The 17,009-nt window shown below is 40.7% G+C and overlaps 2 protein-coding genes across 2 annotated transcripts in view; both read left to right on the top strand.

Annotated features, from left to right (window-relative positions):
- The window catches only part of LOC311038260 (GTPase IMAP family member 8-like), a 487,341-nt gene that overhangs the window by 431,537 nt on the left and 38,795 nt on the right, over positions 1–17,009 (top strand). The window lies entirely within an intron of this gene.
- LOC311037736 (GTPase IMAP family member 8-like) overlaps positions 1–17,009 on the top strand; it is a 50,093-nt gene that overhangs the window by 30,116 nt on the left and 2,968 nt on the right. The window contains exon 4 of the mRNA XM_084047008.1: positions 16,355–17,009. This exon is cut by the window's right edge and continues 96 nt beyond it. Coding sequence (XP_083903134.1) covers positions 16,355–17,009 — 655 coding nt within the window. The remainder of the gene's footprint in view (positions 1–16,354) is intronic.

Below are 17,009 nucleotides of genomic sequence, written 5' to 3' on the forward strand. Positions count from 1 at the left end.
GAGCCCGAATGAAGCCGAGTGCAGCCTGAGAGCCGCCGACAAAAGACGAACGGCAGCCATTGTTGCTGTCCGAGTGCCGTCACTTCTTAGTTTCGTTCTTAAAACGGTCTCAAACTTCTTTTTTGAGGCACGGAATTTACTATTAACATATCGTTTGGATAGAATTTAGTTGTTTAACTTCATATATGTGGTCAATTAATCATGACAGAGCCTATTTAAAAATATAAATTTAGAGAACCGGCAGGGGCGGGGAGTGACACGCATGTATCCCAATAAGGCAACCTATTTTCGGCATGGCCGTCCCAAAAGTCCCGTTGCGTCACATAGTCTGGAGCTCGTCAAAATGAACTGCTGATTGGCTGAAGGGGAAAAACGATCATTGGTTGAAGGGGTTGTCAGTCAACGGTATTACTCCCGGCCAACTCCAGCCCACAGCCAATATTGCAAAATGAGCAATCATGCCAGACTCCTTCCTGAAATCAAATGGAAATGAGATTTCCGGAGGGAGGGTTTACCAGGCTAGGGCGTTATAGCAATTTTTTGAAAATGCAAACTTTAAACAGGCAAAAGTCATGCCTCGTTTGGCCGAAAGTCGTGAAACTTGCTTACACTTGTGCCTTGACTCATGAGGAACACATCTATCGCTTTGACCAGTAAGCTCCGCCCTTACTGTAGATTGTCCGCAATTTTGAGCAGTTTGAAAAACACTTAAACCCAGGATTTTTCAGCTATTTGCGTGAAACTGTATCATCTGTGTGATCTCCTTTTTCACAGTTACTTGTCTGTTGGGCCAATGGCGTCTCCCTTAAATGAATGCCTCACAATCTCAAGGTTGCCAGTTCAAGCCTCACTTGATGCAGACTTAATTTAAGTTGAATTGCAAACAACCATATAGCTGCAAGCAGCGATAATACGGGGCCAGTGAATAGAGAGAGAGAGAGAGACATGGAAACGGAATAGATTGAAGAGAGAGAGAGTGACATGGAAACAATAGATTGATGAGAGAGAGAGATGGAAACATAATGGTTTTATTGGACATCTCAACCTACTGCCATTAACAGGATTCGAACTCTCAACCTTCAGACTAATAGGCTGCAACACTACCTATAGTGCTATAGCTTTGTCCAGGCTGATATTGTCTGTTGAAGATCATAAACTCTTGCCTTCTTTCATGAACCAAGCCCCTGTTTCACTAACACTAAGATCACTCGTTCACAAACCATTTACCAATGAAGAAATTGTACATCTCCTCAGAACCAAAACTAGTGAAAGTAGCCGATCTACAAGCTCACAAACCATGAAAAGTTGTGAGATTGTAGATCAGCTATTTTCAGAATGAAGTATGTCATACGTTGAAAAAACGTACTCTCAAATAAGCATTTCAGGTTATCTTTACCATTTGCACATGTATTCATTGATACAGTCATGTTGTGGGCAATTCAACTTAAATTAAGTCTGCATCAAGTGAGGCTTGAACTGGCGACCTTGAGATTGTGAGGCATTCATTTAAGGGAGACGCCATTGGCCCAACAGACAAGTAACTGTGAAAAAGGAGATCACACAGATGATACAGTTTCACGCAAATAGCTGAAAAATCCTGGGTTTAAGTGTTTTTCAAACTGCTCAAAATTGCGGACAATCTAAGGGCGGAGCTTACTGGTCAAAGCGATAGATGTGTTCCTCATGAGTCAAGGCACATGTGTAAGCAAGTTTCACGACTTTCGGCCAAACGAGGCATGACTTTTGCCTGTTTAAAGTTTGCCTTTTCAAAAAAATGCTATAGCGCCCCCCTTTGGCCAATTGGAGTGAGATTGGTTTCAGTGATATTTGGAATGACTCTCTAAATTACTGCAACGTTTCAAAGAAATGTGAGTCTTGCATGTATGTGTTACGGGCAGATGAATAATTTTCATAAAACTGCAATAGTTAAAATCTATTTCCTCCTGGGATTTTTGAGTAATCTGCACAAAACATTTTACACATGAACTTAGGACCTTTGCCGACAAAACAAAAGCGGCGGATTTTCCATAAGTGAAAAAATGCAGAAGTTATGAGCCAATGGCTGTTTTTCATATAATTCAAAATGGTGGGCGATCTAAAGGTCAGAGGTCAAAAGTCAGACCACGAAAGTTGTCGGGCATGAAGAGACGCATGTTTGTATCGAGGTTTCATGGTTGTAGGTCAAACAGGGCATGAGTTGTACCTGTTCAAAGTTGGCACTTTCAATTGAGTGCTATAGCGCCACCCTTTGACGAATGAGTGTGAGAATTATTTCTTGGTAGTTTTTCATGAGCATCTACCATATGGCCGAGTTTCGTAAAAAGCGTATGCACGGTTAAGCCAGAACTGGCAAAAACAAGTATTTTTCAAACTGCTCAAAATTGCGGAAAATCTAAGGGCGGAGCTTAATGGTCAAATCGATACGTGTGTTCCTCATGAGTCAAGGCACATGTGTAAGCAAGTTTCACGACTTTCGACCAAACGAGGCATGACTTATGCCTGTTTAAAGTCTGCCTTTTCAAAAAATTGCTATAGCGCCCGCTTTTGGCCAATTGGAGTGAGATTGGTTTTAGTGATATTTGGAATGACCCTGTACATTTCTGCAAAGTTTCAAAGAAATGTGAGTCTGCATGTATGTTTTAGGCACAGATGAATAATTTTCATAAAACTGTAATAGTTAAAATCTATCTCCTCCTGGGATTTTTGAGCAATCTGCACGAAACGTTTAACACTTGAACTTTGGACCACTGCCTACAAAAATTTCCAACGGATTTTCCATAAGTGAAAAAATGCAGAAGTTAGGAGCCAATGACTGTTTTTCATATAATTCAAAATGGTGCGAGATCTAAAGGTCAGAGGTCAAAAGTCAGTGGGTGAAAGTTGTTCAGCATGAGGAGACGCATGTGTGTATCCAAGTTTCATGGCTGTAGGTCAAACAGGGCATGAGTTGTACCTGGTCAAAGTTGGCATTTTCAATTGAGTGCTATAGCGCCACCTTTGGACGAAAGATTGTGAGAATTATTTTTTGATCGTTTTTCATGACCATCTACCATATGGCCGAGTTTCGTAAAAAGCGACAGCGCGGTTCAGCCAGAACTGCGAAAAGTGGCAGAAGTGACAGAATAAAGCGAATAATAAAACAGGTCCAGAGCTGAGCTCTGGCCCCGTAATGACTGTATCAATGAATACATGTGCAAATGGTAAAGATAACCTGAAATGCGTATTTGAGAGTACGTTTTTTCAACGTATGACATACTTCATTCTGAAAATAGCTGATCTACAATCTCACAACTTTTCATGGTTTGTGAGCTTGTAGATCGGCTACTTTCACTAGTTTTGGTTCTGAGGAGATGTACAATTTCTTCATTGTTAAATGGTTTGTGAACGAGTGATCTTAGTGTTAGTGAAACAGGGGCTTGGTTCATGAAAGAAGGCAAGAGTTTATGATCTTCAACAGACAATATCAGCCTGGACAAAGCTATAGCACTATAGGTAGTGTTGCAGCCATTAGTCTGAAGGTTGAGAGTTCGAATCCTGTTAATGGCAGTAGGTTGAGATGTCCAATCAAACCATTATGTTTCCATCTCTCTCTCTCATCAATCTATTGTTTCCATGTCACTCTCTCTCTCTTCAATCTATTCCGTTTCCATGTCTCTCTCTCTCTCTATTCACTGGCCCCGTATTATCGCTGCTTGCAGCTATATTTATTATTATTATTACCCTTATTATTATTATTATTAGTATTATTACCCTTATTATTATTATTATTATTATTATTAAAACCTTTATTTAACAAGTAAAAAGCATTGAGACATGAGTCTCTTTTACAATAATGACCTGGCCAAGGAGCTGATAAGTTACACAATGTCACAAAAAGAGATATGTCCTTTATTGTAAAGCATAAAAGGACATCATACAATATAAAGCACAGCCATATGACTAATAAAAAAAATCACATCCAGTGTGAAGTGAGTGGTGCTATTTATGATCAAAGTTTTAAGTTAATTGTCTCCGCCAGGCCGAAAGGCATGGCGAGAGAGTATGTTTTACCCTCCGTCCGTGTGTGTGTCCGTGTGTCCGTGTGTTACCAGCTAATTTCTGGCACCGTTGGCCCGGTCGCTGCGAAACTGTGCACACACACTCCCTGGATGCCAATTCAGAACCTCTGCCTCAAATTTTTCACATGGGCCTGTTATAGCGCCACCTGGAGGCCGATTTGTGCAAAACCCATTTTTTTACATTACTCCTACAGATTTTATCCAAACGTCATGCAAATCGGTACACAGTATCTCTATAGTCATGTGATCAACACTGATCTGTCCGATTTCCCATATTCCATCCTCATTGGCTAAGGTTTGCTTCCAAAGTTTGCAGGATTGGTCCGTTTTGAACAAAATGCCTCAAATCATGAACGCAGCTTGCGATTTCCGTGAAATTTCACACGCACATTCCCACTAGGCCAAGGAAGAAATGCCACCCTTTTTCACATTGGCCTGTTATAGCGCCACCAGCAGGTCTAATTTAGCAAAACACATTTTTGTAACAAAATGCCTCAAATCATGAATGCAGTGTCCGATTGAAGAATAAATGGCACCCTTTTCACATTGGCCTATTATAGCGCCACCAGGAGGCCACAATATCCAGGGTTGGGAGGGTTACTTTTAAAAATGAATCCCCTACAGTTACAAGTTACTTGCTGAAAAATCCCGATTACTCCATTTAAAAAGTAACTATTAGTTACTTTCAGTTACTTTTGGATTACTTTTAAGTAGGGATGTCCCGATCACGTTTTTGTTGCTCCCGATCCGATCCCGATCTTTTTATTTTGAGTATTTGCCAATCCCGATCTTTCCCGATCCGATCTTTTCATTTTTTAAAATATTTTAAAATTATAATTCATGCATGTAGAATTTATTTTTATCATTTAATTTGTAGCAATAAAAGACAATATGTCTCAAAACACTGTCTGACAGTTGAATTATTGCCAACAAAATAAATGTTAATTAAAGAAATTAAGACAAATACTGAATCTCTGAACATTGGCTTGCAGTCATCGCACATAGCCAAAATACAATAATAATAATATAGCTGCAAGCAGCGATAATACGGGGCCAGTGAATAGAGAGAGAGAGACACATGGAAACGGAATAGATTGAAGAGAGAGAGAGTGACATGGAAACAATAGATTGATGAGAGAGAGAGAGATGGAAACATAATGGTTTGATTGGACATCTCAACCTATTGCCATTAACAGGATTCAAACTCTCAACCTTCAGACTAATAGGCTGCAACACTACCTATAGTGCTATAGCTTTGTCCAGGCTGATATTGTCTGTTGAAGATCATAAACTCTTGCCTTCTTTCATGAACCAAGCCCCTGTTTCACTAACACTAAGATCACTCGTTCACAAACCATTTACCAATGAAGAAATTGTACATCTCCTCAGAACCAAAACTAGTGAAAGTAGCCGATCTACAAGCTCACAAACCATGAAAAGTTGTGAGATTGTAGATCAGCTATTATGTCATACGTTAAAAAAATAAGCATTTCAGGTTATCTTTACCATTTGCACATGTATTCATTGATACAGTCATGTTGTTTGCAATTCAACTTAAATGAAGTCTGCATCAAGTGAGGCTTGAACTGGCGACCTTGAGATTGTGAGGCATTCATTTAAGGGAGACGCCATTGGCCCAACAGACAAGTAACTGTGAAAAAGGAGATCACACAGATGATACAGTTTCACGCAAATAGCTGAAAAATCCTGGGTTTAAGTGTTTTTCAAACTGCTCAAAATTGCGGACAATCTAAGGGCGGAGCTTACTGGTCAAAGCGATAGATGTGTTCCTCATGAGTCAAGGCACAAGTGTAAGCAAGTTTCACGACTTTCGGCCAAACGAGGCATGACTTTTGCCTGTTTAAAGTTTGCATTTTCAAAAAATTGCTATAGCGCCCCCCTTTGGCCAATTGGAGTGAGATTGGTTTCAGTGATATTTGGAATGACCCTGTACATTTCTGCAAAGTTTCAAAGAAATGTGAGTCTGCATGTATGTTTTAGGCACAGATGAATAATTTTCATAAAACTGTAATAGTTAAAATCTATCTCCTCCAGGGATTTTTGAGCAATCTGCACGAAACGTTTAACACTTGAACTTTGGACCACTGCCTACAAAAATTTCCAACGGATTTTCCATAAGTGAAAAAATGCAGAAGTTAGGAGCCAATGACTGTTTTTCATATAATTCAAAATGGTGGGAGATCTAAAGGTCAGAGGTCAAAAGTCAAACCACGAAAGTTGTCGGGCATGAAGAGACGCATGTGTGTATCGAAGTTTCATGGCTGTAGGTCATACAGGGCATGAGTTGTACCTGTTCAAAGTTGGCATTTTCAATTGAGTGCTATAGCGCCACCTTTTGACGAAAGATTGTGAGAATTATTTTTTGATCGTTTTTCATGACCATCTACCATATGACCGAGTTTCGTAAAAAGCGTATGCACGATTCAGCCAGAACTAAGATTAGCCTTGAATTGAGAGGGAGCGAAAAACAATTCGTAATATAGCTGCAAGCAGCGATAATACGGGGCCAGTGAATAGAGAGAGAGAGAGACATGGAAACGGAATAGATTGAAGAGAGAGAGAGAGTGACATGGAAACAATAGATTGATGAGAGAGAGAGATGGAAACATAATGGTTTGATTGGACATCTCAACCTACTGCCATTAACAGGATTCGAACTCTCAACCTTCAGACTAATAGGCTGCAACACTACCTATAGTGCTATAGCTTTGTCCAGGCTGATATTGTCTGTTGAAGATCATAAACTCTTGCCTTCTTTCATGAACCAAGCCCCTGTTTCACTAACACTAAGATCACTCGTTCACAAACCATTTACCAATGAAGAAATTGTACATCTCCTCAGAACCAAAACTAGTGAAAGTAGCCGATCTACAAGCTCACAAACCATGAAAAGTTGTGAGATTGTAGATCAGCTATTTTCAGAATGAAGTATGTCATACGTTGAAAAAACGTACTCTCAAATAAGCATTTCAGGTTATCTTTACCATTTGCATATGTATTCATTGATACAGTCATGTTGTTTGCAATTCAACTTAAATTAAGTCTGCATCAAGTGAGGCTTGAACTGGCAACCTTGAGATTGTGAGGCATTCATTTAAGGGAGACACCATTGGCCCAACAGACAAGTAACTGTGAAAAAGGAGATCACACAGATGATACAGTTTCACGCAAATAGCTGAAAAATCCTGGGTTTAAGTGTTTTTCAAACTGTTCAAAATTGCGGACAATCTAAGGGCGGCACTTACTGGTCAAAGCGATAGATGTGTTCCTCATAAGTCAAGGCACATGTGTAAGCAAGTTTCACGACTTTCGGCCAAACGAGGCATGACTTATGCCTGTTTAAAGTCTGCCTTTTCAAAAAATTGCTATAGCGCCCCCTTTTGGCCAATTGGAGTAAGATTGGTTTCAGTGATATTTGGAATGACCCTGTACATTTCTGCAAAGTTTCAAAGAAATGTGAGTCTGCATGTATGTTTTAGGCACAGATGAATAATTTTCATAAAACTGTAATAGTTAAAATCTATCTCCTCCTGGGATTTTAGAGCAATCTGCACGAAACGTTTAACACTTGAACTTTGGACCTCTGCATACAAAAATTTCCAACGGATTTTCCATAAGTGAAAAAATGCAGAAGTTAGGAGCCAATGACTGTTTTTCATATAATGCAAAATGGTGGGAGATCTAAAGGTCATAGGTCAAAAGTCAGAGGGTGAAAGTTGTTCAGCATGAGGAGACGCATATGTGTATTCAAGTTTCATGGCTCTAGGTCAAACAGGGCATGAGTTGTACCTGTTCAAAGTTGCCATTTTCAATTGAGTGCTATAGCGCCACCTTTGGACGAAAGATTGTGAGAATTATTTCTTGATCGTTTTTCATGACCATCTACCATATGGCCGAGTTTGGTAAAAAGCGTATGCACGGTTCAGCCAGAACTGCGAAAAGTGGCAGAAGAAGTGACAGAATACTGCCAATAACAAAACAGGTCCAGAGCTGAGCTCTGGCCCCGTAATAATAGCACAATAAGACATGGAAAGGGAATAGATTGAAATTGAGACAAAGCAAATGATTCCAACAGGCGAATATTCTTTTCAGCCCAACCCAGCTGAGGTGGTCATATATAGGACGCAGGGGGGCAATCCCAGGTGAAAAACCTCACCCATTAACATCTCAACCTATTGCCATTGACAGGAATCAAACTCTCGACCTTTGGATTCACAGGCTGAGACACTACCTATAGGGCTATAGCTTTGTCCAGGCTGAGGTCATCTGTTGAAGATAAAAGTGAACCAGTGAAAGCAGCCGATCTACAAGCTCAGAAACATGTTGCTATCTGAAAAGTTTTGAGATTGTAGATCGGTTATTTTCACAATGAAGTTTGTCATACATTAAAAAAACATACTCTCTCCAAGAAGCATTTCATCATTACCTTTAACAGTTGCACATGTATTCAATGATACAGTCATGTTGTTTGCAATTCAACTTAAATTAAGTCTGCATCAAGTGAGGCTTGAACTGGCGACCCTGAGATTGTGAGGCCTTCATTTAAGGGAGACGCCATTGGCCCAACAGATAAGTAACTGTGAAAAAGGAGATCACACAGATGATACAGTTTCACGCAAATAGCTGAAAAATCCTGGGTTTAAGTGTTTTTCAAACTGCTCAAAATTGCGGACAATCTAAGGGCGGAGCTTACTGGTCAAAGCGATAGATGTGTTCCTCATGAGTCAAGGCACATGTGTAAGCAAGTTTCACGACTTTCGGCCAAACGAGGCATGACTTATGCCTGTTTAAAGTATGCCTTTTCAAAAAATTGCTATAGCGCCCCCTTTTGGCCAATTGGAGTGAGATTGGTTTCAGTGATATTTGGAATGACCCTGTACATTTCTGCCAAGTTTCAAAGAAATGTGAGTCTGCATGAATGTTTTAGGCACAGATGAATCATTTTCATAAAACTGTAATATTTAAAATCTATCTCCTCCTGGGATTTTTGAGCAATCTGCACGAAACATTTTACACATGAACTTTGGACCACTGCCTACAAAAATTTCCAACGGATTTTCCATAAGTGAAAAAATGCAGAAGTTAGGAGCCAATGACTGTTTTTCATATAATTCAAAATGGTGGGCGATCTAAAGGTCAGAGGTCAAAAGTCAGACCACGAAAGTTGTCGGGCATGAAGAGACGCATGTGTGTATCGAAGTTTCATGGTTGTAGGTCAAACAGGGCATGAGTTGTACCTGTTCAAAGTTGGCACTTTCAATTGAGTGCTATAGCGCCACCCTTTGACGAATGAGTGTGAGAATTATTTCTTGGTAGTTTTTCATGAGCATCTACCATATGGCCGAGTTTCGTAAAAAGCGTATGCACGGTTAAGCCAGAACTGGCAAAAACAAGTATTTTTCAAACTGCTCAAAATTGCGGAAAATATAAGGGCGGAGCTTAATGGTCAAATCGATACGTGTGTTCCTCATGAGTCAAGGCACATGTGTAAGCAAGTTTCACGACTTTCGGCCAAACGAGGCATGACTTATGCCTGTTTAAAGTCTGCCTTTAAAAAAAATTGCTATAGCGCCCCCTTTTGGCCAATTGGAGTAAGATTGGTTTCAGTGATATTTGGAATGACCCTCTACATTTCTGCAAAGTTTCAAAGAAATGTGAGTCTGCATGTATGTTTTAGGCACAGATGAATAATTTTCATAAAACTGTAATAGTTAAAATCTATCTCCTCCTGGGATTTTTGAGCAATCTGCACGAAACGTTTCACACTTGAACTTTGGACCACTTTCTACAAAAATTTCCAACGGATTTTCCATAAGTGAAAAAATGCAGAAGTTAGGAGCCAATGACTGTTTTTCATATAATTCAAAATGGTGGGAGATCTAAAGGTCAGAGGTCAAAAGTCAGAGTGTGAAAGTTGTTCAGCATGAGGAGACGCATATGTGTATCCAAGTTTCATGGCTGTAGGTCAAACAGGGCATGAGTTGTACCTGTTCAAAGTTGGCATTTTTCAATTGAGTGCTATAGCGCCACCTTTTGACGAATGAGTGTGAGAATTATTTCTTGATCGTTTTTCATGACCATCTACCATATGGCCGAGTTTCGTAAAAAGCGACTGCACGGTTCAGCCAGAACTGCGAAAAGTGGCAGAAGAAGTGACAGAATAATGCGAATAACAATACGTGTCCAGAGCAGAGCTCTGGCCCCGTAATTACGGGGCCAGAGCTCTGCTCTGGACACGTATTGTTATTCGCATTATTCTGTCACTTCTTCTTCTTCTTCTTCTTCTTCTTCTTCTTCTTCTGCCACTTTTCGCAGTTCTGGCTGAACCGTGCAGTCGGTTTTTACGAAACTCAGCCATATGGTAGATGGTCATGAAAAACGATCAAAAAATAATTCTCACAATCTTTCGTCCAAAGGTGGCGCTATAGCACTCAATTGAAAATGCCAACTTTGACCAGGTACAACTCATGCCCTGTTTGACCTACAGCCATGAAACTTGGATACACATATGCGTCTCCTCATGCTGAACAACTTTCACACTCTGACTTTTGACCTCTGACCTTTAGATCTCCCACCATTTTGAATTATATGAAAAACAGTCATTGGCTCCTAACTTCTGCATTTTTTCACTTATGGAAAATCCGTTGGAAATTTTTGTAGAAAGTGGTCCAAAGTTCAAGTGTGAAACGTTTCGTGCAGATTGCTCAAAAATCCCAGGAGGAGATAGATTTTAACTATTACAGTTTTATGAAAATTATTCATCTGTGCCTAAAACATACATGCAGACTCACATTTCTTTGAAACTTTGCAGAAATGTAGAGGGTCATTCCAAATATCACTGAAACCAATCTTACTCCAATTGGCCAAAAGGGGGCGCTATAGCAATTTTTTGAAAAGGCAGACTTTAAACAGGCATAAGTCATGCCTCGTTTGGCCGAAAGTCGTGAAACTTGCTTACACATGTGCCTTGACTCATGAGGAACACACGTATCGATTTGACCATTAAGCTCCGCCCTTAGATTTTCCGCAATTTTGAGCAGTTTGAAAAATACTTGTTTTTGCCAGTTCTGGCTTAACCGTGCATACGCTTTTTACGAAACGCGGCCATATGGTAGATGCTCATGAAAAACTACCAAGAAATAATTCTCACACTCATTCGTCAAAGGGTGGCGCTATAGCACTCAATTGAAAGTGCCAACTTTGAACAGGTACAACTCATGCCCTGTTTGACCTACAACCATGAAACTTCGATACACACATGCGTCTCTTCATGCCCGACAACTTTCGTGGTCTGACTTTTGACCTCTGACCTTTAGATCGCCCACCATTTTGAATTATATGAAAAACAGTCATTGGCTCCTAACTTCTGCATTTTTTCACTTATGGAAAATCCGTTGGAAATTTTTGTAGGCAGTGGTCCAAAGTTCATGTGTAAAATGTTTCGTGCAGATTGCTCAAAACTCCCAGGAGGAGATAGATTTTAACTATTACAGTTTTATGAAAATTATTCATCTGTGCCTAAAACATTCATGCAGACTCACATTTCTTTGAAACTTGGCAGAAATGTACAGGGTCATTCCAAATATCACTGAAACCAATCTCACTCCAATTGGCCAAAAGGGGGCGCTATAGCAATTTTTTGAAAAGGCAGACTTTAAACAGGCATAAGTCATGCCTCGTTTGGCCGAAAGTCGTGAAACTTGCTTACACATGTGCCTTGACTCATGAGGAACACACGTATCGATTTGACCATTAAGCTCCGCCCTTAGATTGTCCGCAATTTTGAGCAGTTTGAAAAACACTTAAACCCAGGATTTTTCAGCTATTTGTGTGAAACTGTATCATCTGTCTGATACCTTTTTCACAGTTACTTGTCTGTTGGGCCAATGGCGTCTCCCTTAAATGAATGCCTCACAATCTCAAGGTCGCCAGTTCAAGCCTCACTTGATGCAGACTTAATTTAAGTTGAATTGCAAACAACATGACTGTATCAATGAATACATGTGCAAATGGTAAAAATAACCTGAAATGCTTATTTGAGAGTACGTTTTTTCAACGTATGACATACTTCATTCTGAAAATAGCTGATCTACAATCTCACAACTTTTCATGGTTTGTGAGCTTGTAGATCGGCTACTTTCACTAGTTTTGGTTCTGAGGAGATGTACAATTTCTTCATTGGTAAATGGTTTGTGAACGAGTGATCTTAGTGTTAGTGAAACAGGGGCTTGGTTCATGAAAGAAGGCAAGAGTTTATGATCTTCAACAGACAATATCAGCCCGGACAAAGCTATAGCACTATAGGTAGTGTTGCAGCCTATTAGTCTGAAGGTTGAGAGTTCGAATCCTGTTAATGGCAGTAGGTTGAGATGTCCAATCAAACCATTATGTTTCCATCTCTCTCTCTCATCAATCTATTGTTTCCATGTCACTCTCTCTCTCTTCAATCTATTCCGTTTCCATGTCTCTCTCTCTCTCTATTCACTGGCCCCGTATTATCGCTGCTTGCAGCTATATTTAGACTTGTCATTCAGGATGGAAAATAAAGTTGTCCTTTTGGGGAGAAGTGGAACTTAGAAGTCATTTAAGTTTAGCGTGAGGGAGAGGGTCTACTCTGATTACTACAGCAGGGGTCCCCAAGTTTTTTTAGCTAAGGGAGAGATGAAGCAGGGACCCCCACTACATATTGTATAAAATTTGTGTTGCAGATTAAACCTTTTCATAGATTTCATAGATAGCTTCATAGACTTGCTTAACAGCACTGTCATCAGTGTATCAGGCATGTCAAACTCTCAGTACTTAGTAAAGTTCAGCCTAGGCTCTGTACTTGGTCTGCTCTTTTCCCCTCTACCTCTTTTAAGGTTCCCCTCAGAATATAGGGATATTAGGGTTCATGTGGTTAATGTAAATACAAGAAAAAGGTCCTATCATGCAAAGATTTGGAGACCCCCCTGTAGTAACTCTCAGAACCCCCTAGGGGTCCCCGACCCCCTGTTGAAGACCCCTGCTCTACAGGGAAAGAGCACACGCACACGCACACACACACACACACACACACACACACACACACACACACACACACACACACACACACACACACACACACACACACACACACACACACACACACACACAGCTGACATTAATTAGTGATGTTGATTGCTATGTGGTCAAATGCGCATACGGGCTCAAGTCAACGAGCCATCGTTAACCAGTTAGTGTTACACAGCTGACTGCCAATATGCGCATTTCTGTTGAAAACGCATCACTGACAGGCTGATGAAGGCTATACATAGACTAGATAAAATTAATAGAATATACCAAGTTACTATCAGAACCTAGTAACAATCAGAACCAAAGAAAGACACTTTAATAGATTATAGTTCCTTTAACCAAACCATCTGATCAGTTTAAGGTTAAGAGTAAAGGCTTTTATGCAGGAACATCACTGCAAAGAGGACGAAAAAGAGAGCCACGAATAACATCTGAAAGAGAGTCAATCAAAAGTAAGCCGTTGGCCGTGCTCAGTGCTGTAGCCTATTTCCGAACGCACCCCTAGTACCTCCCCCTGTCTGCAGTGTTGCCTGGTCTGATTATTATAAGCCACATTGGGCTCATTTTTCTGAAGTTGCTTGTAAACAATGGTAGAACGGTTGTGAGCTTGTAGATCGTCTATTTTCAAATAGCCAACATATATAAATATGCACATTGTTTAATGGACGACATATATAGCTTTGAAGTGCTCGTGTGGCCTTTTATAGTCACTTCTTTTGGGCTTGTTTTCATAGACCTGGTTGCTTATTTCTCTCGCAAAGTCTGGCAACACCGCTGTTGACGCAGGCACGCAGCAGCAGCTTCCACTGTGAGGATTTTACAGAGCTGCGCGCTGTGCTCAACTCCAATCCATTGCGGTCTGTGCGGAGTGTGTGCTCTTGCAGGTGGTTGTTTGGTGTTATCATTTATAACTTGTTTGTAAAATGAATGAGGGGAAGGGGAGAATGTAAATGTAATACAACACCCCCGTTACTGTAATCCAGATTACACATTTTAAAATGTACTCTAAGACGTTACCGTTACGTTTTTTTTTTACTCTGATTACGTAACGGCGTTACATGTAATCCGTTACTTCCCAACCCTGACAATATCGTACCTGACCTGGCGGAGACCTGTGCTCCGAGGAGCACTTTCTCTAGTTTCATCATGTGTCTCGCTAGCCAATCACAGCACGTCCTGCAAAGATAAGTATTCAGACCCTTTGCTGTGACACTTGTATATTTGCACCGCTCGATGCTCAAAAACAACAGTGGTCACCACAGTGATGGAAGCTCACTTTAAAAAAAAAAGTACTTTTTTTTAAGTGAGTGGTGCTATTTATGGGTTATTAATTTCATCATGCGTCTCACTAGCCAATCACAGTACGTCACAGCCAATCAGCCAATCACAGTACAGCTAAAGACAAATTTTCGCGACGGAAAGAAAAACTTTCGCCACGGATGGGTCCCAAACCCACTTATAGGAGCGGCTACACCGCTCAATAAAAACACTCTTTACAGCAGCAGTTAATGGAGGGAGGAGGGGAGGGGGGGGGGTATTTTATGATCCTGTTGAGAGCAGACACACTTAATGTTAATGACCTCTTGTACCATTCTTCCTCCATATAATAATAATAATAATAAGGGTAATAATATAATAATAATTGTAATAAGGGTAATAATAATAATAATAAGGGTAATAATAATAATAATAATAATAATAATAATAATAATCCACTTTAGAATTGGGTTGTCTTTTTAGTTCTGGACTGACGGTTTACTTTGTTCAGTCTAGCTTGTCTTTATTGTCTCCGCCAGGCCGTAAGGCTTGGCGAGAGAGTTTGTTTTACCCCCTGTCCGTCCGTCCGTCCGTCCGTCCGTCCGTCCGTCAGTCATTCTGTCATTTTGTGTACAGCTAATCTCTGGCACCGTTGGCTTGATCGCAGCGAAACTGTGCACACACACTCCCTGGATGCCAGAGCAGAACCTCTGCCCCAAATTTTTCAAATGGGCCTTTTATAGCTCCACCAGGAGGCCGCTTTTTGCAAAACACATTTTTTGACAGTACTCGTACAGATTTTATCCAAACATCACGCAAATCGGTACACAGTATCTCTATAGTCATGTGATCAACACGGATCTGTCCAATTTCCCATATTCCATCCTGATTGGCTAAGGTTGGCTTCCGTTTTCAACAAAATGCCTCAAATCATGAAAGCAGCTTGCGATTTCCGTGAGATTTCACACGTACATTCCCACTAGGCCGAGGAAGAAATGCCACTTGAACATTTTCAAATCAGCCTCATGGCGGCGCTATAAAAGGCTGATTTGTGTTTTTAACTATAACTGCACCGATCTGCGTGAAACTTTGCACGCACACCCCCTAGAGGCCAAGGAAGAACAACTGCCCTGCATTTTTCACATTTGCCTTTCATAGTGCCACCAGGAGGCCGACTTATGTAAAACACATTTTTTGATATTAAGCCTTCAGAATGTATCCAAATTTCACGCAAATCGGTACACATGATCTCTATAGTCATGTGATCAAGACGGATGTGTTTGATTTTTCATATTCCATCATGATTGGCTAAGATTGACATCTAAAGTTTGCGGTAGTGGCTTATTTTGAACAAAATTCCGCAAATCATGAACGCAGCGTCCGATTACGGTCAAACTTTGCACGCACATTCACATTATGTTGAGGAGCAAATGTCACCCAAAGCACATTGGCCTGTTATAGCGGCACCAGGAGGCCACAATAACCTACCTGACCTGGCGGAGACCTGTGCTCCGAGGAGCACTTTTTCTAGTTATTCATGATGCTGTTGGTAACTGTCATTGTCCATCGTGATTTATATTCAGTGTTATCTTTAATGTGAACCTTAAATGTCACTGTGATCCATGGTCAGGCACATGCACACATAGACATCAAAGTGCCCTTTTACCCACCTTTAAAAGTGCCCTCTCCAATTGCCTTTTCCAAACTCTGGAAAAAAATAAATATAAAAAAATAAAATAATAATAACCTTTTTTTTTTTTTTTTGCAATAACAATAATGCAAAAACAGAAGTATTTGTTTGCATTTGCTTCCCCCCCCCCATATATTTTCATAAGCCCCCCACCCCCCCCCCCCATATATTTCATGATAAAAAAAATACCATATATCGTATCATATCGATATTGGGAGCCCAATATCGTGTATCGTATCGTGGCACACCCCTAACAATAAACCTCATATTCCAGACAAAACAGACAAAATGTGTCAGACAACAGAGACGAGTTGCTGACAGAAATGTGACTGTGGTGAACTGTCCAGAATGGTCGACTACACCTCCATCACAGAAGATCAAAGATGTCCTTCTACACGGTGTGACTCTGTGTTCTCCTGGACCCCACGCTGTCCTGTTGAATGTTCCTGTCTGGGCCAGTTTCTCTGAAGCTGACAGAAGATCAGTGGAGCTACACATGGAGCTGCTGGGGGACAGAGTCTGGAGACACACTCTGGTTCTGTTCACAATGGGAGCGTGGCTGGGAGAGAGACGTGTTGAGGAGTACATCGAGTCTGAAGGAGAACCTCTGAGGTGGATCCTGGAGAAATGTGGGTACAGGTACCATGTTCTAGATTGCTTCAAGTGGGACATCTCAGAAGTAACAGAGCTGATGGAGAAAGTAGATGACATGGTGACGAGGAACAGAGGACACTTTGCACCTTCAGACTCAAGAGAAGACGGGTCTGTCAGAAACACAGAACACCTCAGTGAGGGACATGTGACAAGACAGAAGGCACTGTTAAAAGGACTGACAGGAAAGAAAACATTTACTGCTGAAGAATGGAACCGACGAGAAGAAGAATTCAAGAAGAGAGAGGAGGAAGGGAGGAGGAGAGAGGAGGAGATGA

This window comes from Gymnoscopelus microlampas (genome assembly GCF_963454915.1).
Source record: "Gymnoscopelus microlampas genome assembly, chromosome: 21".
Lineage (NCBI taxonomy): Eukaryota > Metazoa > Chordata > Actinopteri > Myctophiformes > Myctophidae > Gymnoscopelus > Gymnoscopelus microlampas.